Source organism: Artemia sp. Qi Xiang Cuo, chromosome 6, assembly GCF_049724085.1.
Source record: "Artemia sp. Qi Xiang Cuo chromosome 6, ASM4972408v1, whole genome shotgun sequence".
In the NCBI taxonomy this organism is placed as follows: domain Eukaryota; kingdom Metazoa; phylum Arthropoda; class Branchiopoda; order Anostraca; family Artemiidae; genus Artemia; species Artemia sp. Qi Xiang Cuo.
In genome coordinates, this window is record NC_142799.1 from 48,058,214 (window position 1) to 48,085,660 (window position 27,447).

Here is a 27,447-nt window from a genome sequence, read left to right on the forward strand (position 1 = left end):
AAAAAGAAGAAAAACAAGTGTGAATTCTGTGGTCTTAGCAGGCAAGTTTTCTTGTACTGGTCCTAAATTACCAGTTTAGACCTAATTTTTTTTAGATTCTAATGGGGGGGGAAAGATCACTGCCGATTCGACATATAACACTTTCATCAGCTATAGGGTTATCTGCTGGAAACAATATGTACTAAAGAGGATATATCCTAAAAAAGTGATCCCCCAATAATTTTTTCGAGTCGCGTGTCCATAAACGCTTACACTTCAAATTTGGTTATATTGGACCAAAGGAACAGTGAACCAGCTAAGAACTATACATCTTAAAATAATCTTCCTTTGAAGACACACTAAAACAGGCCAGTAGAAAAAAAAGCCTACTAAGCCCCAGCCTCCTTAATAGACAACTTGTAGTTACACCTCTCAGATTATCGAAAGCATTGGTCTTCTTTGTCTTTGCTACCAAATAAATGCCTTTCAATCCATCTTCGATATAATGTACTGGTTTATGTAATAACATACAAGAAAAAACAAGAAAACTAAGAACATATACTTTTAATATTTTATTCATACAACACTAAAGCAACTAGAGCTAAAAGAAGAGAAAAAAGAAGAACTCCAATTGCTGGCACTATAAAACAAAAGAGAATAAAAAGCATGGATTAAGAAAAGCGGAATTAAGACAGATGTATCTCAGGTATATTTAATGAAGTAATGTGGAATGCATTAACAGACGAAGAAAAACAAAAAATAAAAGTAACGGAACAACAGGTTATTTTGTACACCACTAACAAAAATAAAATATAAAATACAATTAAATGTAAAATAACCGTTTCAGATAACCCTAAATAATTGATTGATTCAAATTGAATGTATGATCGATATCGGAAAAAATCAGCACAACAAATAAGAAATTATTCACAACAATTATCATTACCGAAGCCTCTTGCAGTAACATTATTATCACTTCATGTTAAAAGAAAAATTTCCAAAATAAGGTTTTGAAGGAAAAATTTCCTAAGGTTAAAGGATTTATAAGGCTAAAGGAAAAATTTCCAAAATAAGGTAAGGAGTCATTTACTTTTTCAAAAACCTAATTACTGACGCCATGACGCAAAGGTCGGAAAGTTGAGCTTAAGTTTTACTGCAAAATTTAATTTGTCTTTGCCCAGTTTTAATAATACAAAAAAGAAGCTATTTGAGTGATTCAGATGTCAAAGCGATCAACCCTACAAAATAAACATCAGAGAAAATATTATTTTTGGCTGTGATAGTTAGCATGAAGTACACTTACGTGATTAAGACAATTCTGCTTTATTTTATGTGCAGTATTTAATAAAAAATAATTGTTTATTGTCGTTTCATGGTACAAAAATTTATCTTTAGGGAATTTTATTACGAATTTATAGAATTAGGAGTCAATCAATTGATTTTACACAAAAATTTAATAGAGTAAAAAAATGATTTGCCAACTGAATCGCTCATTAAAAAAAAATATTATTCTATTGTTGCACTTTTATTTAGTGACAGAACGCGCAGACATGCATCATACTTTGGCTCTTTTGAACCCCTCATTTTTGCCACCTCATTTCAGCGTCATGCTAAAGCAACTGTATCGAGGCAAGAGAATTCCATTCACTTTGCTCAACTTCTACTAATTATTTCCATAGATTAAAGAAGTCAGAAATAATTTTAACAATCAGCTAAACAAGAATAAATAATAAGAAACTCATAAACTCTATTTATTTAAGAAAACAGCAACAAAAAATCGCTTTCCAGACAAATTTTCTTTGATATTTTGTCGAGTAGTCGAGTCAGGTGAATGAGACTTTCAGGAATCAGCAAAAATATCAAATCAAGAAAATCTCTACAAGTTCCATTTTTTAAGCTCAACTACTTGGATTTAGAAATATTAAAAAAAAATTTCAGAGAGCGACTAATTTGGAGGGAGGACTACAAAGAGAGCATCCAACTCATACAAATCTGGAACTAAAGAAACCAAGCGTTAAAAATCTCTCCAAAAAAATAATATGATAATAATGGAGACTTATTGTTTGAAAATTTAGTCAATACAATTCTCTCCCCCCCCCCTAAATAAAAACACATAGTAGGATAAATACTTGGGTACTTGGCAAAATCTATTTCTTTGGACATCAGAGGGATCTAAGTTTGCTAAGCATAGCTCTAAATTTTTCATAAAAAACAAATCTAGTTTTCAGATACTGTATATTGGGAGAGGAGCTGGGATTTTAGTTGTTCAGTCTTGTGTCTGCATCTAACAAGATGTATAAACGTTTTTTCGATAGAAAGCTGAAATATGATATTGTCTATGGTATGTTATTTAATCCTTTTTATTGTATACAAAAATTAACTATCTATTGTGCTCAAAGAAACGGGATTCCTTTTTAATTAATTTTAAAAATCAAGAAGGAGAATTTATGCACGATTAATAGATGCATCTTTGTTCAAAAATCAATATTTGCAATTATTGCGTATGGAATGTAGTAACTCCATACTACGTTTACCCTTGAGCTTGTGGGGGAAATGTATTGCGATCTTCATTGGTCAATTGTTTGCCAAAGGGTTATATACATAGCTCAATGAATTGAAGACACGGTATTGAGAAATTCTTTAACTTAATATAATTCACAGAACAGAAAAACAGATCAAATGTTTTATTTGAATAGTTTTCATTTTTATTTCACCATAAGAAAAAGTCATCAGAATTTATTTTTAATAAGCGATAAAACTCACACCACGCTCCATAGCCAGGAGACAAACAACAAAAAATAGCTCAACTTGGATGGACAAAGACAAACTTCTTCTTCAATTCATCGACATAAAAAAAATTGGCATTTCTACACGTGTTTTTCAACATATTGCTTTTAACCATTAGATTATTTTTGAAAACCTTCCTGTATTTTAAATCCCATCAGTCCTTTGAACCGAAAAAATTATCCTCGTAGTATTACCTCTATTTTGGTGAAAAATGTTATATCTTCTTGTATAGCTAAGTGTCTTGAGTCATTATATCTTCGTCAGGCAGAGTGAAGGTAAGCAAATAGATGTATGGTGTGAAGATTAATCGTAGAATTGTTATTATTGTGGGATCAAGGGGTTCTTACGGATAAGAAGGGTTTAACAGATAAGAGGTTTAAGTGCAATTGCGAACTGTAACAAAGAACAGCTTTACGAACATAAATGTAGTAGACGGTATTACGGGAAATTATTCTTTCCTTTCAAATTCTTGAGTTTCCTAATTTTCCATTTGTCATATCAATTTTTTTGCTGTTGAATATTTGAAAATTTGAATAATTGAAAATTTTTTCAATAGTTGAATAATTGAATAATTAAAATAGTTGAATAATTGAAAAAACTTCAAAATGCTTAAGGTCTTGCGTAAACTTGTTTAAAATGTACACATATATACAATCCATTCACAAGATTGCAACATTTTTTCTCTCTCGTAAAACTACATTGGGAAGTTCTAGTGATAAAGCCAAAAGTAAAAATTTCCTTTCAATTTTTTTTTTTTTTTAAGAAAAAAAGTTAGTGGTGTATTTACAATTATAACAGCAGACATTAAAGATTGGGTACAAGACACTAAAAACAACGAACATGAAGGAAATAAAAGCCTCTCATATCACATACGAACAAATAACATTTCATACTTGAATAAATTCCTTAAAAATATAACTATTTCACATATTCAGATCGCCACTCCTATCCTTAAAAATATTAGTTAAAATCTTAACACACTGCGAGAAATATAAGTTCTAATACAAACAAAATGGCCCTACCCCAAAAACTAGCATCTTCCTGGAAAACAAAAATCAAGATAAGATATAAGACATATGCTTATGTACAGAATTTAAAAATAATACAAGAAAAAAGAAGATGACAACATTTGAAATAGCCCAATAAGTAGCTACATTATTGCCATAAATCAGCTCATTAATTACATGGCTTGTTCCTAGACTTCCGCCTCTCCCCCTAGCTTCACAAGTAATTCCCCTCTTGGCCCGCTATTGGACAAGTGTCAAAAAGGCTTTTTATAAGCAAAGTGGCCGGTCAAGCATCTTCTACTTTAATTACCCTTAAGACTATTCTTTTATTGTATACACTTTTATTTCCTATTCACTTGCCTGTTCTACATTACTTTCCATTTTACCTTTTTTTTTATTGGTAATACTATGGTTTTTTGAAATTTGTCCCATATCTTAATAAATGTTCGGTCTGGGCTCAAAAGTGAAGCGCTTCATTATTATTAGAATAAATGTGTTTTGACGCTTCTCGAGCAGTATTTCACTTTTCCAGTAACATATTCAGCAATCTAGCATGTTCAGAACATGAGGTTTGCAATGCGATGGCAATAAAAATACCAAATGCAGACACACTTATAGATGACAATGTGTGGCAATGAAACAAAAATGAATAAAGCCGAGAATCATGTTCAGCTAGTAAGCAAATTAGGAATATAAAACCCATCTGGTTAAAAATGTTTCTTGTTTTCGTTTCATTTTATTTTAGAATATCAGGAGCACAAAAAACCCCTCTAGGCCCGTCTTAGGTCTGTTCATAACTGAACATAATGATTTTTCTGTTGGTTGATTTCGATTAAAAAAGAAAAAGAAAAAAGGGTAGCATCCCATGTTCGTCAGTGTTGCTGGATTGAACCTTGAAAACACATAAGCGAAACTAATTAGTAGGAATTCGAAAACGGTTTCCGTCCATAAAAATTCAAACATTAACAATCTGTTGATTCCCAAATACAACTATACCTTCAAAGGAAAGTTTGCTGAATTTGCATCCACGTTTCTGTTTACTGTCGCTATTACTTTAATGTTATAAATGATCTTTTGAAACACCAAGGGGTTATTGGCAGGCTGTTGTTGGCAATAATATGGCTAGTCTATGAGCTACGACAGACTTCGAACCCAAAATCAAATTTGCAACGTACACCAAATCAGTCTCTATCTAGATTCGACACAACCTCGCAATAAGTGTGAATTTAAGTCTTTAATAAGAACAAATCTATTTCTGCCATACGACCAAAGAAATGGGAAAAGTTGTTTCTTCTACTATTTTATATCCAATTATAACGTTCCAAAACTCGGCCACACAATTAAATACAAATGTAATATTCAATGTCTTGAAAAATAATACGAAAAAAGCATATGACAGACTGAGCTCGGTTAATAAAATCAGTATCCTGACCTATTCAGAGGGCAATTTGACTAAATCCATGAAACAAGTAATGGGACAAATTGAAACAGAAGATTCTTAGGTAGTTTTGATTTTAATGCACCAATCATCTGACAAGAAAAAACGGCCCATATTTCTCAGGTGTTCCTTACAAGGCCGTACCCAGGATTTTTTTCAGGGGGGGGGGGCTGGGTACACAAAAAAACTCAAAAAACGCATACAAAATTTGTTTATATCCATTTTTGTTACGTTTTTACGAGTCAAACAAACATTTCGGGGGAGGGGGGTTCAAACTCCCTACCCCCCCCCCCTGGTTAGTGTGTTTGAGCATGGAAAATGTTATTGAGGTGGACTGTAAAATGGACTAAGAGAAACTGGCCTCAAAAAATTGTTTTGTGTTCATGGCAAAAAGCTATCTGTCATTTTTGGTCTTATTTCTTATTTTGAGAGAATATCCTTAGGACTTTAAAACAATAATACTTAAATGAATAATTTGACGCTAAATATACAATAAAAAAAAGCTGAAAATTGAACTTGGTCAGACTGGTTTCAGACGAACCTCAAAGCCTCCGTTTATAGTTGGAGTGGTTAGGATTTATCATTACCTCCGGTTATTTTCAGAATCAATATTTACTGTTTATGTTGGCTCTTAGACATGCAATTTTCCAACGAAATTAGAGCAGCCACTTACAGCAAAAGGACAAGATACTTATATCGTTGGATTCCTTAGTTTCACATCCATCTATTCAACAAGGCAAAATTATTATATTAAAAAAAATTTCTTATAGGATGATAACAAATTTTTCGTCTTACAAATAGATATAAAAATCACAGGACTGCGATTAAATGATATATCAGAAGCTTGTACAAGGACCATGAAACTTAATGCACATTTTACCACGTATTTATCGTTATGTACTAATAAAAATAATTTGAAATGACACTAGTGCATTGACAGAAATACCTGATCTTCACGCTATTCATTGTTTTTGGTATCAATGAATACATGATATGTGTTGCTAAACAGTCCACAAAGGGGTAAGGGAAAAGTCTAAACGGCCCATATTAGGCTGGGACGACATGCTAAAAATAAAAAGATCTTCGGTGATTTCTTGGGAAGCGATCAGGGCTGAATATTTAAGCAGGGTTAGATAGAGGAGGAATGTCAGCTAGTATATTCCCATCAGGTGGTTTAACACTGTGACGAATTAAAAATTAATAGTTTTTTATTTGTGTGGATCGCAGTGAAACCACACGACTTAATCAAACCTATTGCAAGAACATTTTTATTTTAAAAAGCTGCCTAAATTAGAATTCCATCACCCGTCCACAGATGCGGATATTTCTAAAATCTAGCCAACATTTACATCAGGTGGTGTATTTAGATAATCTTCGGTTCGCTTATAGTCCGTTAAAGCTTTCATCGTACATTGATCTACCGGCAACTCAGATTTTCGTCGAAGCAGCGGCTTTTCTTTGTTTCGGTTTCGTTGCTTATTCTGAAATAAAAAGAAAATGCAAATTTTTCAATGAATACAACAGTTTTTCCACAGTGACAAAAGACGAGGCAAAAAACAAAATAGAACATTCAGATAAATAATTCCTACACAACTCACTATATTTGGTCCCTGGGTAGTTCCATTTATATTCATACTACTTTTGTAGGATTAACACAAAAATCAAAATTTCAGGTTTAATCTTAGAAATAATTACAGATGAGCCAAGAGCTGAATGATCTACTGGTAACACATGTAGCGATTTAGCCTTAACATCACCCTTGCAGCAAAAAAAGTTGGAAGTTTCCGTTAGGCGTGCTTTAGATGATTAGACAACAATATATAGCAGGTGTCGTCCGTCGTTAAGAGATTCAGTTTCTTGTGATTTTACGCAGAAATGGACAAATTTTTGCAGTTCCTCATAGTTGACTTATCAACCATTGCACAATTGTGAGCCATAATAGGTTGTCATATATGTTAAAATATTCCAATTCTTCCAACAATTTTTTCGTGGCGAACCGATATAACTTAAAAAAAAAGTCTAGATTTTCATGAATGCAAGGATAGCTCGAAACCTAGTAAAGAGCGATGTATTATATTTCCCGGTTTCTTGAAATGGGGAATTGTATGAATGCTTCAGTCCTGATGTGACCATTTGTTTGATTTCTTTAATTACTTATTATGTTCTTGGTCGATTATATCTATTTGTGGATTGCTATGACGATTGCGTTCACAATTACAATAATATCTGTTTCCTATGTACACTGTTATATTGCAATATCACTTGCTTCCATCTTGTTGGTAATCGTAATTGAGTACCACCATTGCGTACACATAGAACAACAACATCACTTATCTAGACAGAAGATAACAGCGTAGAAAGCAAAAAGACGATTACACTGAAAAATATTTTGGTTACAAAGCCAGGTATTTATCAAACAACTGTCTTATGTTTACGCTTTCGGTATATTTTCTAATTTAGTTATAGTATAGCATATTTAAAATGCAGAAGTCACGCAAATAAATGACATCATAACAAAAATGGGGCTTAAAAAACATGGTATAAACATTCGCAGTGGTGCCCAGAACTTTCAGACAAAACTTCTGACAAGAAGTAAACAGAAAAGTGATCACAGCCCCTATACGAGAAAAAAAAAAAAAAAAAAAAAAAAAAAAAAAAAAAAATACAAGTTTACTAACCGCTTAAAAAGTCTCTCTCTTTCGCAAATGATCTGATTGTACTCATCAAAATTACTAACATAAATAAGACATTTAATCCTCAGAGTTTTCATCATCCAATACACACCCACCCCCCCCGTGTGTACCCCAAATAATTGCATCCTTAAGTCCCAAAACATGCTCCAGATCTTCGGCCATACCTCAATGAGAAAAGAAAAGGGACATTCTGTACCCTAAGTTTCCCAAAATACTCCCTCCTCTGCATCTGCAGCAAAATTTCAAGTTGAGATAAGCCCAGTTCAAATCATCTTTACATAGACAACTTTAAGAAAATACTCCTCTCCCCACGTCTTTTTATTTTAGAATAAATCTCAAGTAATTCTGACAACATCCATCACCTACGCCACAATTGTAGCGCCAGCTAATTTATAACTGCCTTTTTTCCATAGTTAGTGACCCAAAATTTTCACTTATTTTTTCTCAGGTATTCCCTGTTCAGGAAATTCTAAAACTAGTCAGAGCCTTAGCTTCCAACCTGACCATGAGTCCCTCCTATTCCCTAAAACAATACCTGAAGCGCCACTTTAACCCATCTTCCATTAGACAGTGAAACTAATCTTTCCCAGAATATAAGAATATTAACTAGTCTTTAGTTTCCGAGAAAATAAAACTAAATCACCCTTAATACTAAACTGTTGAATCTCCTAATACAATCTTATAACAATTTTGCTCAATACTCTTCCTCTTAGCCTTATTATTCTAAACAAAAACACATTATTTCTTAAAATCATATTATTAATAAAAATAATATTATTATAATATTATATAACTAATAAAAATAATATTATTTTCCTAAAAAGATTCCATTTGAACACTTTCACTAGTTTTTGTTGGACCACTGACAAAGTTAGGTTTGATACTTCCCATTCTAGGTTTGACAGTCAAAGAGGAGCCTTGATATTCTACTTGTTCGACTCTTTAGCACATTTTGGTGACAACAAAAACCCTTATAAAGGAGTAGTGATTTTACGTTGAAGGGATTACGCAAACATAATATTACCTCCTTTGCTTCTTGTTCCGGGAAATCCGAAGTGATGTCATCATCAAATTCGTCTTGAGAATTGTCACTTAATGACAAGTGAAACATTCCATTGATTAATGGGGCCACAGCAGGGTAATGCGGATTGTTTTTCGCCGCCAGTTCTATACGACACCATACTTCTTCCTTTTCTTTAAATTTCTCCTTCTCCCTAAAAATAAAACTACTATTAATACTAATTTTTACACATTCATACTGCCTAATATCAACACATACTTAAGATAATTTGAACATGAAAATAATTTTGGATTCTTTCTTAAGCCATGCATTCCTGTAACTAGACTATTCTCTAAATTCCCGGTCTTATCTTTTCCTTCTATAGACATTCTCTTCATTCACTGTGAACTTGATAATCAAACCAATTTGGGATCATAACTATACCCAATTTTATCTATGCATTCTTTCGATGCAGGCAGTGGTATCTACAAATGATGACTTCCCGGAGGTTCAAGCAATGACAGTGACTTGCAATGTTTCTAGTAGCATGTAGGACCAAAAACTCGGAGGGTCAAATAGACCTCCCTCTGGTTTTATTTGTTCAACTCTAAGTGCATGATGGATTCCGCTGCTAGTGTGATACCTAGAACCTACCAGGGCTAGACGGCTGCTTTTGGATTTTATCTCTGGAGCCCTGGAGTTTGTAAGTAAGTGGTCCAATGTCTCATCATTCTTTTTGACCATATCTGCAGAGCAGGGATGAGGGGGTGGACCTACGGATATTGTTGATATCTTGTAGGTAAAGGTATGGTGGTTAAGGCCTATTGCACCACCCCTTATTCAGTGGCCTACGACGATTTCACTCCTTATCTTAAACGGAGACATTACTCTTCGCTGTGTATTGTAGAAATGTTTTCTAAGTCTGAGCCGGAGATGATCCCTGAAAGGGATCGGTCTGTGACTTATGTTGGCACATTGAAGAAGATGACAACATGTCACAAATCATAGACAAAACGATTTTAACAGATACTGCCACTACAAAATTGTAACAGCATTGAGCCGCCCAAAGTCGACAAATTGGCAATCACTCCTCCCTCATTCCGTTAGCTTCTGCCTTGACGACTTCCCAAGACATATCAAAAGATTTTAAGTAATCTTTTTTTTACTACTTAAGACCACTTTAAATGGCAATTTAGTAATATCAGGATTTAACTAATATCAATTTTGGAAGACTTTGCTATAGAGACCTCCGTAATGTCGATAAGGTATAAATTTGTTATTGATAATATATGGTAGGATCTCAATCTTTGGGGATGTTTTTCCAGCCAGTATCTTAATCAAACGGTAATTTGCTTGAGTAAAATTTCTGGGCATTTTTTTTACGTCAGAAATATTTTTCCAACATGTGCATAAAATAATCAATAGAATAAAAAGTAAAGCTTCTCCTCCTTCCAGCCATTCCTCCTGTAAAACTCGTCACTAGATATACTTTGCCTAAGTTGGCTATACTTTGAATAGGGCGTGTAATGGCAATTTGGGTAACGAGAAAGGTGACAGCTCCTCTCTTATATCGGAAACCATGTTTTCAATGGAGAAGATTTGTCTTTAAATATGGAACAATTGTGATAAAAGAAGAAAATAGACGTAGATTAGTGGGGGGTGTCAACCCCCCAAAAAATTAGGAAACTAATATTATGTCGCGTAAAGCAGCACTAGTAAAAATGTATCACGAAGAGCAAGGTTGAGACGGTGACAACCCCTCATATATAGAGTAATTTCTGTTCGTTTTAGGTTATAGTATTACTCTTTACGTTCATTTGAAAAAAAAAATCTTTTTTAAATTTATACAAGGAACGTTTCAAGTTAAAACGTCGATTCATTTCAAAAGATTTTTTTTACTTTAAGTTCAGTTTTTTTCGTATCATGCTTAGGTTTATGCCAAATGTGAGCCCCCTCCCCCCACAAAAAAATCCCCTCAGTATACTGAAGTTTAAGTTTTGTACATTGCTTCGAGGATAAGGGTCTTGTACAACAGTGCTTCGAGATTAAGGGTTCATTTAGGAGCATTTTCTTTGGCCAATGAAGCAGTTTTTTTTTCGAAAAGAGGGACGCTGATTTTCAAATCTAACTTACACTCTTCAGTGTTGATCGCATCACAAAGTTATAACTAAACTGATAGCCTATTACAATTCGTATCTTGAAGATCAATGCTGCAGCAAGCATTTAAAAAAACAGCAACTGTTTCCAGTAAAAACTAACCTTTCCGCAATAACAAGGGAAATACCAATCCTTTAGCATCTATACTGCAGGCTTAGTCCAAATATATTCCCCAAAATAAAGGAAAATGTGAGGGATGGATTAGCCTCCCCTCGCGTTTCGCTTGAACATCCTCACATGGATAGTAGATATATTTGGGCTAAAAGCCATATTCTTTGGCTTTGAGCACCACTCTCCCCTCTCCAGAAAGCCACTAAAAGTTGGTGTGAAACCATATAATCCTCTATAACCGTTAGTGATACAGTATTGGTTATTCAACAGCTTTGGCTAGTTAAACGCGTAACCGGTTTATAATAATGACCGCTCTGTTTGTGCAGACTACATATATTTAGAGACAATTAGGTGGTAATGGGAAGGCAAGGCCTCTGAAACTTAGAGGCTACATAATTAGCTTTTTGATACCTCTAAACCAGATGCCTATTTTTTAATGTTCACTAGATAGCATTTTAGCCCCATTCGGAACAAAACTATTGTTTCAAAATGGCATAAATCGGCAATTTACTGGGGCCCCACCTCTTTTGTTGCTTAAAAGGGTAACGAAAATTTTATTTTCCGTTCAAATGAAAGATCCCTAATTATTCTTTGATCAATGGTTCCATACATTCACCCCTGAAAAAACTTCATCAAGCTTCATCATGCTTCTCGGAAATAGTACGATATTCTTTATTTTTGACATCAGGGGCTTGAAATTTAGAATGCAGTGTTCCCAGACACGTTGTAGTTGATGGTGTGACTTCCATCACCCCGCTCTTCCACATTTTTCTAGAATTGTAAATTTTCTTATGCTGAAACATTTGATGGGCAAATATTAATTAATGAATGTTACGCATTTAGATCCAGCAGAAAAAAAAACATATATTTTTGATAGGTATTGTTATAAAAACTCCAATTCTTTAAGAGTTTAACTTCCAATTAAAACGGTCGCTCTGAATCTTCATAGTTATCAACAGTTTGATAAGCAATAATCCGCACTATAACTAGAAGATAGCCTATAGCTAGAATAATATATTATGATATTACGAATTCGGACAAGATAAATTTGAGATAAACACAAGGCAAATGCCCATTAAAATGATATAAAATAAGGAGCCAGTTCTGAAAACTTGTAAGATATTTATACTTACTTTTGGCGATCAAGTTTGTACTGTTGTGTGCAATCATCAAAAAGCTTTTGATTCATTTCCATAAAAAGCTTCAACGCATTGTAAATCAGCCCATGTATGGTTTTGTTCCAATGAGACTTGGAGTTCTTATACAGGGCAGGAAACATAATCGGCAGTATAACGGTCACATTGTCGCTGATTAATGACATAATGTATTCATTGTTCCAATAATATAAAGCTCTTTCTGCCACCTATGAAAAAAAGATGAAGGCAAATCAAACACAATAAGCAGATCAAGCGTAGTTTTGAACTAGTCTCAGAGCGAAAGACACAAAGTTGGCACACTATTTCCATCTGTAGCAACATACTGTCAGCTTAACTAACCACCATGTAGCTTGAGCCCTGATAGTCAATTGTATTATTTTATCTTTAGTATTCGTACTCAACTTTGCTGGGTTGATGTTTCAGTACCAAAAAAAAAAAAAAAAAAAAAAAGTAATCATTTATGCCAATAGCCACTTTAGACAGGGCGTCGGGGAAAACTAAGATCTGAGGTAAGTTGTATTCAGCAAGCAGTTTTGCTTCAATCAATCTTTACAAAACTCTGTTCTTCTTGCAATTCTACTTGGCGTCTCTACTAACATTTGTTACATGTCGAAGACTGTATTTTCTTCTTCTTCTTTTTTTTTTTGGGGGGGGGGGTAGGGGAGATGTATTCAGGTAGAGTAGGAGATGTATTCAGGAAGAGTATTAGGATTCAACACGTCTTTTTTCCACTTTTTCGATCTTTCTGCATATTTAGCCTCTCTCCATATATTCAGTTAACTATGTCCGGAATAAACCTTACATGATCCTCGTTAATTTATTTCCACTTTTTTCTAGTTTTTTTTTTTGGCGATGAAAGGTCACCCCCAAAGTTCCACTATTCCCAAACGGCGCTCTACCGTCCTTACAATGAGTACGCAAGTCAAAAATTACCATTTAGCTAAAACAACATTCCTGAAAAACCTTTCTCTTCTTCACAAAAGTTTCAGAACCAATTTTGGAAGCTTCCATAAGATATAACACAAGGTCAGTTAGTCAAACAAATTATTATGTTTAGGACTAGAAAGTAGGCCCATTAACATACGATACCTTCGATACCAATTAAAAGTCAACTAAATAAACATGTTTTTGAAACAAAAGTTCTAACAACAACTGAAAAGAAAAGAAGAAAATGCACCCTCACCAACCGGATAAATTGCTGGTGCTTACAAGACAGCAAATATTTATTGACCTTTAAACAGAGAAAAATAAAAATTACCTGAAAATGTGGACTCGAAACACATTTGGAAAGTTGTCGGAAGAGTGGGCACATAACTTTTTGGAATTCGGCTGGCTCAATTACATCCAGAATCTCTTCAAGCTCATTCAAAAACATTACCTAAATCATAAAAAATAGGATACGTGCTTTTATAAAGATTTGTAAAATTATTATGGAATGTTTAGCATAAGAGCCTAAAAGCACAATACACTTTCGCAGAGGGGACATACCCTCAAATTAGTCCAGATTTTTCTACAACTTTTCCTATAATTTCTATATAATTTATGTTTTTGATCTTTTTCACACGCGTGGCCCCCAGTAAATTTATACGTACACTATCAAATCACATTGCTACAAAAAATTGAATTAATAATAAAAAAAAAATTCTGAAGAGTAGCAACTCTCCAGCTTACACCAATGTAGCAGCAAATACATGAATTTATTTCCAAATTATAAGTCTTTTAAAACCATTGAAGTTGGAGTTAAACAAGACATAAAACGCGTTGATCAAGGACAAAAAATTTCATTGTGCAAAATAGCTATCACTTTTACTTTTTTTTTTGAATTGTCAGACTGCTAAGTATGTAACATCACTTCTCAAAAAGTAAATTCAAAACCCTCATTATCCTTGTTATTTTTTCGAAACCAGGTTCATATTCCCAGGGGATTGAGAGCAAGCACGCAATAAACCTATTAAAGTCACCGTATGAGAGGATCCATCCATATCCAAAATGACCCAAATTGAAATCGATACTTACGAGAATTTAAGAGCGGATAATTTATCCTCCATTCCTGGCAGTGAAAAAGAGAAAAGCCAGAGGTTACCATGTATTAAAAAACAGAGTCGATGGTGACACATGACTGACCTTGCTTAAAAAAAAAAAAAATCCCAATGAAAACATACCAGAAAGAGGGAATAGAAGAGGAGGGGTAACTTGAAAATTAACCACCTTGCATTTTTTTCATTTTGTTGTTTTCACCCTATTTTTACCATGGAAAGATAGTATCTTTTTTTCTATTTTTACCTCCCGTGTTTCTTTGTTTGCAAATCAGTGAGAATTTTGGAAAATACAATACTCCCAAAAGCCAATCCCCAAAAATTATCCAATTGTGAGCACCTATTTAACCCCTCCTCCCTTAAAATTTAGCTCTTTCCCTAAAAACAGAAAAAATAACAATTCATTCATACTCTAAATTTTTGAGTTTTATATCTAAAAATCAGGGATACAAAATCATAAGCATTTTATCACAAGAATATGCTTTGTATTATCCCTAGATTTATAAAATGCTCTTTATATCAATAAAGTATATTTGAATTAAATGCAAAGAAGTTCATTCAAAGAGAGAGGGGGGGGCTTTGGACCCACACTTCCTTGCAATTCCAAACTGTAACACTTGTTCTTGCATTTCTATGACTCTAAGCTCACCCCTGCCCCACCCCCCCCCTCAAAAAAAAATATTCCAGGTTAACGCTTAGACAAAAGATTAAAAAAAAAAATGGATAATTTAGTGTTGTGAAATCTTAGTCATGTTTCAAGGACAAGAAAAAATAGAAATCGAGGCTGCATAATAGGAAACAGTTATGCATTTCCTGGATACATGCTAAATTGATACTTTAGGGGAAAAGAATTTTTAGTATCAATACATCACATGTCGTGTTAAAATTGAGCGTTAAATATTTGAGAAAATATTACCAATTGATGACTATGATTTAGTATCGATTAAATTATGGCCATATTCCATCATGGAGACAAACTCACCCCTTTACAAAAAGAAGAAAAAGAAGAAAAAAAAAATCGGACAATCTTAACTGATTACAACGGTAGTGAAGGGCTATTTCGTAGCTTCTTTTCTGACTTGATAAGTCAAAAGTCAAGAATTACAAATATGAGAAACTTTATCATCCATTACGTTTTCATTTCGAAGGGATGGTCGTTTCGGAGTGTATTCTGGAATTCTTTCTATTGTGTGGCAAAGAAAAAAAAAGAGAGAGGGAAGGGGGCGGACACATGCCTTTAGTCTCATCTTCTTCAGAAACCCGTTTTTAGCTGGTGCTGGTCACACGTAAGAGAATTGACAGCAGCAATATTATTTATTTAAGGGGCATCTTGGAAGAAGTGGTAGAATGATGCCCTTTATTAAAGGTAGGATCAAACGCGGGCGTAGGAGACAGCAACCTCTTCAGATTTGAAGTTTGTTCAACGTCGGTATTCAACAGGCAATAACACCTTGTTCTAAAGCTACTTAATCATACAAAAAATCAACAAACCTAAAATTAAAACGGAAAACTCTACAGAAAGTCGGCAAAATAAAGTGATTTCCAAAACAACATGATGGGATCTTTTTTATTCGTTAGTTTTGTAAGCTTACACACGAATTTACAAAAAGCTGAAATATCATAAAAACTATGAAGTTTAGAATAAATGAAAGTAACTTTCTGTGTCAACTTTCGAAAAGAGTCCGTCTGCGATATTTATTAAATACTTGTAAACAATTAGCCCTTGTCTTTCGTAATAAGCACGTACGGTTTAGAAGGAACTTAGCTTTAGTTAACAATCAGATCTGAAAGTACCTTTCGTTTTCATTTAATAAACTTAACTTCACAGCAATAAACGGTGATAAATCCAATGACAAAAAGTCATTCAGCCTACTATTAAAACTCTTCTATTAAAGCCTACTACTGTTAAAAAATCTTCTTTACCAATATCTGAAGATTCTTGCGAAGATATGTTTTTTTTTTGAAAATATAATGGCATATTTACTTTTAGTTGGATTTCCACATCTCATCGCTTAAAAGTAATTTATCAAACCCATTTATTACCTAATTTTACAGCGTCTGTATATAAAATAGCTTTCGTTGAGCAGCCTGCTACAGGGCTGTCAAGAGCGAAGCCGCAAAAAGCATTGTAGCTAAATGGGCCTGCCTCCTATCACAGCATTTTCAAAAAAAACTGAAACATATCTGTCAAACTGGTTCTTTACGTAATTACGTCAACTTGCCTAGTTGATGATAATTTCTACCGATTCAAACTAGGGAAACTACAACACTCAATTGTTTTTGGTTTTCTTTAAAAAAAAATATTTTGTTTCTAGTTGTTTCTTATCTCTTCTTGCACTGTTCGTGTTGTTCCATTCTTCCGGTTTCGCATTGCTTTCGTTTTTATTCTTTTGTTGTACTAATATAAAGGAATAAATAAATTTTAAAACGAGTTCATCTAAAATTGAATATGCAAATCAAGCTTAAAACGAACAAAAATATTTTACTATTGTAGCATAAATGAAACTTAAAACGAACAGAAATTAAATAAAAAATCAATGCAAACAAACATACAACATGTACTAATATAAATGAATAAATAAATCTTAAAACGAATAAAGCCTTAATTAAATATGCCAATCAATATTGAAACGAAAAACATCACTACACACAAGAATATGGGTACTGCCTCCTTCCCTAACTGCGTCTGTATATGATAAAAAGCATTATAGCTAAATGGGCCTGCCTCCTATCACAGCATTTTCAAAATAAACTGAAGCATGTCTGTCAAACTGGTTCTTTACGTAATTACGTCAACTTGCCTAGTTGATGATAATTTCTACCGATTCAAACTAGGGAAACTACAAAACTCAATTGTTTTTGGTTTTCTTAAAAAAAAATATTTCGTTTCTAGTTGTTTCTTATCTCTTCTTGCACTGTTCGTGTTGTTCCAATCTTCGGTTTTCGTATTGCTTTCGTTTTTTATTCTTTTGTTGTACCAATATAAATGAATAAATAAATCTTAATACGAGTTCATCTAAAATTGAATATGCAAATCAAGCTTAAAATGAACAAAAATATTTTACTATTGTAGCATAGACGAAACCTAAAGCAAACAGAAATTAAATAAAAAATCAAAGCAAACAAACATACAACATGTACTAATATAAATGAATAAATAAATCTTAAAACGAATAAAGATTTAGTTGAATATGCCAATCAAGATTGAAACGACCAAAAATCACTACAAACAAAAATATGGGTACTGCCTCCTTCCCTAACTGCGTCTGTATATGATAAAAATCATTATAGCTAAATGGGCCTGCCTCCTATCACAGCATTTTCAAAATAAACTGAAGCATGTCTGTCAAACTGGTTCTTTACGTAATTACGTCAACTTGCCTAGTTGATGATGATTTCTACCGATTCAAACTAGGGAAACACACGATTACTATAGTCTATCTACGTCAATATTTATCACCATTTTTTTCTTTCAACAAAAGGATTTTCTCTGACGTTCGCTTGATTAGATATGAGATATTTAGAGCAAAGAGAAGGAAAAAAATACTAATTGAACTTAAAAAATGAGACCTTACACGGAAAACTGATAGCTTCAGCGAAGGAAGGAATATGCGAAACTAATGAACTTAATTAATCAAGATATGGAATTTGTCTTCCAACCATCCATAAAAAAAAATTGGTGAAATGCCCAAAATGAAACTTGTGTGGCTTTTGGTTTGAAAAATAACAAGGTTAATTTCTGGTCTAATAAATTGTTTTCATTTTTCTAGGATTTTGTAAAATTACAAAAATGGCACAAATGTACAGCCGTTTTAGAACATTTGACAAAATACAGAGTCAAACCGCAAAATTAACTGAACAAAACAAAGTTGGTTGTTTTAGCATTGGTTGTTTTAACACAAATTTTATATGGCTGTTTTAAAGATGCTTGTTCATCCAGATGATTGCAACCACCTCACTACTTTCAATCACAAACACGAAGAAGAAATACCTGATTCTACAGTGTATCTTTTTAATGAGACTATTTCATTGTCGTATTCTGTTTTCCCTTTTCTTTTGTTCGCACCGGCAATAGCCTAGCGCTTATGATTGATGATTTTTTTTTAGAAACTTACCTTGATTCATTGGATAGCTGAGATATATTAATAGTAGCACTAGCCCTGTTTTTCTTAGCAATTTCTTGATTCAGATATACCTTTTGAAATTAAGATGCCAAGTTTTAGGTCAGTTAAGGTACCTTATTAATAAATGTAGCATATAAGAGGATATCAAGGACCATAAGAGCAACAATAATAACAAGGATAATACTTTCTGAACATATATAGTAATATACTCGTAAATTTTAATACAGCTAGCAACAGGACCAGGTTTTAATCACTAAATCAGCTAGGACAAAAATTTTTTAGCATGAAAGACCTTATTCCAGTGATTTTACTTTTTTGCTAATTTCCAGGCACGAACACAAAAATAACTAACAAAAAATAAGCTTGAATATTGCTACCTTATCGAATGCTACCTATCATGAATATAGATATCAAATTCTATTTGAATAAGTTATTCAGATTTCATTTGAAGAAATTACTCAAATTTAAAACTTATAAAATTAGAAAAATACATCGCTTTATCAGAAAAGGATCCTGATGTTATTGTTATTAAACTCCTTGCTTCTCAGACTTAAGGAAGAAGAGAATTTACAAAACAGAAGCAAAAAAAAAAAAAAAAAAAAAAAAAAAAAAAACGCCAAGTCAACGAATGAATTTCTTGGCAAAACCGCAGTTGCTTTCTGCATAAATGAAGCATGCTTAAAGTAACAAAAATTACCTCTTTAGGAGAGTGGACTTTCGGCCAATATTTGAGTAAACTGAGAACCACAGGCTCTGTGAGGGATGGGTCCTTTTCCAGGAATTGTACAACACAATAAGCTAATTGTGGATGATAGACGCTCAAGGATCGGACTTTGTGTAAAGGCAGCAAGACTTTCAACAAGAAAACTTTGTGCTCTTCTTTCAACGGCAAAGCGAATCCATTAATTATACTAAAACAGAATTAGGGTAGAAATTAAAGAAGTATTTCACTACCTGAAAGTAGGATTAAATTTAAGCGTTTTCGTTAAAGGTTTGAAACCCGACGAAGTACAATAGCAAGAACGTTCTGTTGAAAACAGCATTCGATTCAGATCATTACTTTAAGGCAAAAGAACATGTCTCATACTTTTTTTTGGAATCGGTTTGAGCAAGGTGGAATTACCATTTATGTTTATTATTATTTTGACAAAGGCACATGCAATAGCTTGCTTGGTTAGGGATAGTAATTGTTTCCACCACTGATAGTAAAAATTGGACAATTTTTAGTGTTCGACACAAATGGGGGATAAAAATACAGACCTGAGTACCACAAAAATAATACCTTTTTAATAAGAGACGGTACCTTTTCTTCTACAATCTAGCATAAGCAATTCTAAAATGCATACTACTGACTTGTACAATTTTCGAAACACAAAAACGATCCAACAGAAAAAATATGTAGACCAATATTTTATGGAATCCTATATAATAATTGACTGTATCCATAAATTCTACAAAGAAAACTTCTTTATTTCAATTTTAATACATAAACTCAAACAAAACTTAAAAACTCATATGGCCCGCACTTCTAGGAGCAAATGTTATATATGCACTCGTATCAAACTCAGGCCCTTTGAAGACTCAAATACTACCCTTGCTGCATACTACTACCACACTTGTCTGAGATCTTAGCGACTACGATAATGACAATAAAGCTGTTCCTGACATAGGTCGAATCGAGCGTCGACAGCCAAAATCACAATGGTTTGGCTGAAGTCAACTAGCCCCTTAGTAATTAGGCTAATGGCAATATATTTTTTAAACCCTACCCTTTTCCCAATAGATATCAGATCAATTGTGGTCGTAGAAAAGGATCAAATACGAGACTAGCTCTTAATTACCAAAAACTCCGATTGGAATCCAACTTTTCCTTTTGGTATATGTGCTGGTGACAAGAATCGGTCCCATACTCCAGAAGGCATAAATAGGAAATCAATTGTCACTTCTGAATAAATTTGCTTGAAATGCGACGAACCTTTTGGTAGATATGCTGATAACTTGAGTGTGGGGATCTTCCTCCCTCCCGTTGGAGGAATTGGTCTTGGAACTTCAAAAGACACAATAAGGACAATAGTTTTTTTTACATTTTATCAATGTTTATTGAGATTAAACTGAATCTTCTGGTACACATCCTAATTGCAATAATCCAGAGGAACCACTGAAATTGGATCCCACTTACCACCATGCTTTCAGTATCTAAACAGTCCTGGTCCTGATAACAAGAATGTGTACCCTCTTTCTTCATAAAGGTATCACCGAGCCTGGACCTCGAAATATTGCAAAGAGAACACTAAGGCCTGTTTTCTGCCAAATTTGATTGGCTCCAGCAACATGTTCTGGTACGTATAGGGATAATAATTCAGCCACCCCTCTCTCATAGAGGTTGAAATAGGTGAACACTCAAAACATATAACCGGGACACCTGCTCTTATTTACCACTAAGTTTCTTTGAGATCCGACAACCTCCTCTGGTGGATGGTATGATGGCAACAATTTAAGGATCCCCTCACCCAACTGAGGTAGAATTGCGTTCAGACCCGACAACAACTTCTGGTAGATGCTATAATGAAAAGAATTTGAGGACCCCCCCCCCCCCCCTGCAGAGGTCAGATTTGAATCAGATTCCAAGAAACGTGGAAATAAGATCTCACTTTCCGCCCGGTTTAGCTGAAGTACGACGTCTCATTCTGGTGTTTTCTGATTTCAAGAATTTTGTGTTCTTTCCGCGGAACTTTGAGAGGCATAGGTAGATCACCAGCCATTCCACCCCACAAAGTTCTATTGGTTTCCAACAACCTGTTCTGGTAGCAGATGACGCGATGACAAGATTTTAAGACCATCTCAGAGGCCAAATGACCAGAAACAAAGAAAAATATCAAAAGAAACCAACGGGATTAGGCCAATTCAGACAATAAGAAGGTGACAGACTTTTCGGACTGATACCCACAGCCCTTCCTTAGTTAAAATGAATAAAACCTACACAAGTTGCATGACCAAACCAACACCAACAAATTAATGAGATGAGATGAGATATGAGATATACATTTATTAAAAAAGAAAATTTTTACTAATTGATGCACAGTTCGCACTACATAATTAAGAACTGTATCTTTAAAAAATAAAACACAACACATTTGTATCAGGTGAAACACAGCTCGAACCAACTGTGTTTTGGTTTTTCAAGATGCAGACCAAATTTGCATATTACAGACTATTAATTATATCACCTCCCCCAAAGAAGATGGATTGTGTACTGGCACCCAAGAGGTACAATTAAAACACTGGGTTTTACCTTCCATCAAGTTTAGAAGAGACCTAACATTCCCTTCTGATATATGTAATGATGAAAAGACTCTACACCCCGTCCCCCCATCTTTCCCACATATGAGTAGGATCTTAAACAGATCAGTTTTTTCTCGGGATTGAGAGATCCACTTTTCCGGAGTTATTTTCTAGAAATCTAGAACAGGTGTTGGGCTCTTTATCTCTCATCATTTTATATATATCTTAGGGTGTTCCGCAAAATTAATCAGCGAGCGTTGAATTTTGTCCAATTTGGATACAGTTCCAAATTAAATACAATTTCGTATGTTAGCTTATATAAAAGGCAAACATATTTCTAACAAACAATCAGTGGCCCAGAAGAAAAAAAAAGATTTTTACCCTCAACACAGACCGATTTTTTTATAGAAATTATATATGCCTTTGTCTACACATACCCAATGCTGCCAAGAATTTATGAAAAGTGAACACTTCCATTGGCCTGTTTACAAAGAAATTCGACAGTAATTAAGACAATTGTGTCAGGCGATTTCTTAAGTTTCTGAGCAATATTTCAGAATCCTAGAGTCCCAACAATTCGCATAGAATATCAAGTGATTGTCAACGGACAAATAACCTAAAATTTCTCGTAAATATACAAACCACCAGCAGCAACAATGTCTATCAATATTAGATTTTAAGCCCCGACCTAAGGGTAATTATTTCCGTATACCAGACACATCAGCAAAGCAATGACTGCACTGTCATCTAGTTAACATATCCTAATTATAAGCTCATCAACAGGCCTGATTTCTCCATTTCAATAATTTTTTTCTTATTTCTATTCTAGAATTCGACACAAAGAAAGACGAAAAAGGGGAAGAACACTTTTTCCCCTGACATTAAATCAAGAGCAAAGTCGAATTTAAATATTGCGACAAAGAAATACACAAGAAAAACATGTATATTTTTTGCCTCAAAAGTTTGCAAAAGTTACTGGAAAATGGAACCAAAACCAAAAACATACTAATAGACACAAAGCATTAGCACATTATTATTCGAAATACCTTGCCAATAGATGTGACCGAAATAACATATTATTGATGTGTGCTTGTATATTTGCTATACACTCAAGTTTATTGACGTAACACGTTTAAACTTACCTCCCTAATATCTCCAAAAGTTCAGCTATACCATTATGCCTTTCTGTTTCATAAATGAACCTATAAAATAAATAAATATTTAAAATATATATTTTGTAATGAGGCCAAAATTGTTATTTTTTTGTTTCATTTAACATAACGATTAATTGAAAATGGATAGACCATCGTTCGAAGCCTACCGATTATGATGGTGAATACCGACATCATTGAACTTCCATATTTCTTGAACGGATTAAACTATTTTTATAGATTACAACTACAAAAGAAATCTATATGGAAAACACGACTGTAATAAAAACAAATGAAAAAGTGCCTGCAATAAAAACTAAAAATAGAACAAAGTAATGGAACTCTAGAATATTATTTAGGCATTACTTTCAATTAAAAGATCGGTATATGAGAAGGGGGCTTCTACATTGTCTTTGCGCTTTACCGCAAATGGCAGTTAGTCCTCAAATCTCGTCTTTAGGTTATAAGTTGGGGAACTTTTTCTTCTTCATTTATAATTGGAAACGTTCTTCTGGATCGATTCAATTTGGTGTAAATGTTCCATAGTAGGGCTTTTTGTTATTCAGAAAAGGTCACGTACAGACTACTCCATAATTGGATTCATAAATGAAGTATATGATTTGAGAATATGCTACAGAGGACATTTAAATTTAGGCAAAATATTATAGAACAGAAAGGGTACAGCTCGCTCTTGCAGTTCCTTTATTTATGCCGATATTCTATCTAACCTTATTAAAGTAGCTTACTAATGCCAATAGATTGGGAACTGAAACAAGTTCTGGTTTTCATTAGGAAAACATACGGTGGAGAAAATAGGTCTTCACTCTCCCGTTTCAAAGTTATAATATACGTAAAGACAAATCTGACTTGCACCTCCGAAGAGGCTTATTTGTCAGATACGCTTGATGGTGCAGATGATATAATTGTCATTTTTACCTGGTCATGTCTGTTTAGCCACCTTGACCAGATATTTATTTTGTGTTTGTTAGTTACCATCTCATTCAAGATACTCGAACATCGCTTATATTACTTTATTACATCTTTTCAGAACTGATCAATCATCAAATCTATGGGTATGCTCATGTTCAGTGTGTCCCTCATGAAGTGTTACAAGTAATTACGTAAAACAAAACAAATATAGGACCACTACAATCATCATCTAATGGTTGTTTGCTTAAGGGAGATAGCTATTAATATGTCTAGAGCGGATAGAGGGGGGGGGGGTAAGGGTGATATTGAGCGTGGCTGCGAAATTTCAATTGGCAGGTCTCCCAACTTTTCAAAGTTTCAACCAGAAACAAAACAAAGTAAATGTAGACATAATGACTAGATTTCACTGCAGCTATCCCTTTAATGCTATGCCAGGTATACAGAGAATGTCTGCCTCGCAATACAATATTGTGCAGACTACGTTGTGTTGACACGGACTTGAACCGACTAAATTAGTTTTAGAGATCTCAATTAAAAAAAGAAAGAAACATCTACAAAAAAAAAACAACTTTCAGATAAACTGGCACTTAAAGCTAAGTTTTCAAACAGAAAAGAAGAGAGAAAAATGACATAGTGGGATACAAAAAGAAGGACAACATCAAAGAGGTTCAAAGGCAAATAGAGGAAATTTTTCAGGAGGGGGGGGGGTGCAATATATAGGTGCTCGAGGAAGATTTTTCCACCTCTATCATTTCATTTTATTTTACTGACAAACCGCAATCTCAGATCAAATAATGCGTATAGACTACCTTCTGCAAGAGTGTTTTCTAATGTCATTTCAAAAAGAAAAGATTTTTTGTAGTTTAGCTCCGAATGTAAAAGCAAATAGAGCTGGTGTATTTGGGAAAATAACATGGGAAACTTTAGTACTCTCATAGTTAAGCTTTTGATGAAGATTTGGGAAATTTGAATTCAAACTGGGGATGGTAAACAGAAGCTAGTATGTCTCGAGGTTTTTTGACAGCGACAACTTGACCTCAGAAAGTTTCCAGTTTCAAAAAGAAAAGATTTTTTGCAGTTTAGCTCCGAATTAAGAAGCAAATAAAGCTGGTGAAGAAAATAACATGAGAATTTGGTGCACTTTTTGGTGCTCCTTTCCCACATTAAAAAAAAAAAAAAAAAAAAAAAATTTTTTTTTAGGAGGGGACGGCCCTGAGGAAGGCCGTCCCCTCCTCAACCCCTCGCTCTTTACGCTTAAATTTGACTCTGTCTCACAACTTTGTTTTTTTGTCAAATATGCTTGAAGGTGCAGATTATATAATTGTCGTTTTTCTTGGCCGAACTTTGTTTAGCCACCTTGACAGATACTTTTTTTATACGTACTAGTTGCCATCTAATATTCAAGATACTCAAATATTTTAATTGTTCTTTTTCCGTCTTTTCAGTATTGATAAACCATCATTGAACTCAAATCCATGGGAATGCTTAAATTCGGGGTTTCCCCCATAAAGTATTACAAGTCCTAATTTGAAACAAAAATAAATATTGTAGCCCTAAAATTGTCATTGAAGGGTTATTTGCTTTATAGGGACAGCTAATAATTTGGCTTGAGGGGAAGAGGGAACAGGTACCTTCTTCAGGATATATTGAGGCTGGCTTTGAAATTACAAATGGCAGGCCTCATAAATTTTCAAAATTTCGACCAGAAACAAAAAACAGCAAGTCTTTTTTTTTCGGTTTGCTTCCTTTGTTTCTATTTTTTTTTTTCTCTCTCTCTCTTTTTTTTTGAAATGATCTAGGTCTACCTAAGTTTTTAATATTTAAAGCTAAAGCGAATGTTGAAGCATTTTTTTTTTTTTTTTAAATTGACAACTTCAAGCTTTGGTCAAATAGTTGATCTTAAATTGGAAACTTTCTGAGGTCAAGTTGTCGCTGTAAAAAAAACCTCGAGACATACTAGCTTCTGTTTGCCATCCCCAGTTTGAATTTAAATTTCCCAAATCTTCATCAAAAGCTTAACTAGGAAAGCACTAAAGTTTCAAAAGACTAAATCTGTATTTATTAACCATACCCGTTGCAAAACGCTACAGTATTCCCAAGAAAACTATTAAAAAAGCAAAACAAACAAACTGAGGTTTGTCGCAAAATTATGATTAAATCAAACAGTTCGTGGTAACGAACTGTAAGTAAGGAGCGACCCGGCTCAATAGTAACTGAAACTTTAAAAAACGGAAGTTTGACATCAATAGATACGTCAAAAGAATCAGATTTTTATGCTGATTTCAAATATAGAAGTTTCATCAAGTTTATTCCTACCCAGCAAAAGCTGCGTGCCTGAGAAAACTTGCCTGATTTTCGAAAAAAGGGGGAATCACCCTCTAAAAGATAAAGAACCGTAATGAAAATTACACCATCAGATTCAGCGTATCAGAGAACTCTACTGTAGAGGTTTCAAGCTCCTATCTGCAAAAATGTGGAATTTTGTATTTTTTGCCAGAAGAAAGGTCACGGACGCGTGTCTATTTGTTTTTTTTTCTCCCCGTTTTTTGTTTGATCGTATCGACCCAGTGGTCCTAGAATATCACGGGAGGGCTCATTCAAACAAAAATTAAAAGTTATAGTGCCCTTTTTAAGTGACCAAAAAAATGGAGGGCACCTAGGCCCCCTCCCACTCTCATTTTTTCCCAAAGTCACCCGATCAAAACTTTGAGATAGCCATTTTGTTCAACATGTTCGAAAATATAATAATTATGTCTTTGAGAATGACTTTATCCCCCACAGTCCCCAGGGGAAGGGCTGAAAGTTGTGAACTTTGCCCAATGTTTACATATAGTAGTGGTTATTGAGAAGTATACAGACGTTTTCAGGAGGGATTTTTTCTGGCAGTAGGGAGGGGGGGGAGGGGGTGTTACGTGAGAGGATCTTTCCACGGATATAGTTTTCATGGGGGAAGGGGCATTGCTATGAAGGGGGCGCTGGATTTCCCAGCATTATTTAAAAAAACGATCAGAAATTAAATATAAAAAGTAATGAGCAACATCAAAACTAAAAACGAACAGAATTACGTATATGATCTGGGTTCGCCCCCTAGTCAACATCTCGCTCTTTACGCCAAAGATTTTTTAGTACTTTCATAAGAGCTATTTATTCTAATTAATGGCCTTTGTGATTAAGGGGTCATTTTTAAAGAATTGGAACAAAATTCGCACTTTAGCGTAAAGAGCGAGGTATTGACTAGGGGGCGAACCCCCTAATACACGTATTAAAAATATATGAAGTTCGTCACGTAAGTTAATTCGTAAGTTACGTATATTTATTACTAATAAAAATGTTCGGAAATAAAATAAAACAAATTTCGAGGAAGCCATTTAACCAAATAAAAGTAAAATTAATACGCAAATTTTGTTTTAATTATTCATGTACGGTGAGCCGAAATCAAAACCTACATTAATTTAAAAACGTTCAAAAATTATATAGAAAAACAAGTTTTTTTTTAACCCAAAGTAAGGAGCGACATTAAAACTTAAAACGAACAGAAATTATTCCGTATATGAAAGGGGCTGCCCCCTCCTAAGCCCCTCACTCTTACGATAAA

The 27,447-nt window shown here is 34.0% G+C and overlaps 1 protein-coding gene across 3 annotated transcripts in view; it reads right to left on the reverse strand.

Moving 5' to 3' along the window:
* Positions 1–528: 528 nt before the first annotated feature.
* Positions 529–27,447, reverse strand: part of wrd (Protein phosphatase regulatory B subunit well-rounded) — a 77,635-nt gene continuing 50,716 nt past the window's right edge. For all 3 annotated transcript variants that reach the window (XM_089090784.1, XM_089090786.1, XM_089090785.1), the window contains exons 7-12: positions 22,914–22,973; positions 19,187–19,400; positions 13,588–13,707; positions 12,306–12,535; positions 8,929–9,118; positions 529–6,692 (exon numbers count right to left, since the gene is read on the reverse strand). In XM_089090784.1, coding sequence (XP_088946910.1) covers positions 6,546–6,692; positions 8,929–9,118; positions 12,306–12,535; positions 13,588–13,707; positions 19,187–19,400; positions 22,914–22,973 — 961 coding nt within the window. In that variant the 3' untranslated portion in view covers positions 529–6,545. The remainder of the gene's footprint in view (positions 6,693–8,928; positions 9,119–12,305; positions 12,536–13,587; positions 13,708–19,186; positions 19,401–22,913; positions 22,974–27,447) is intronic.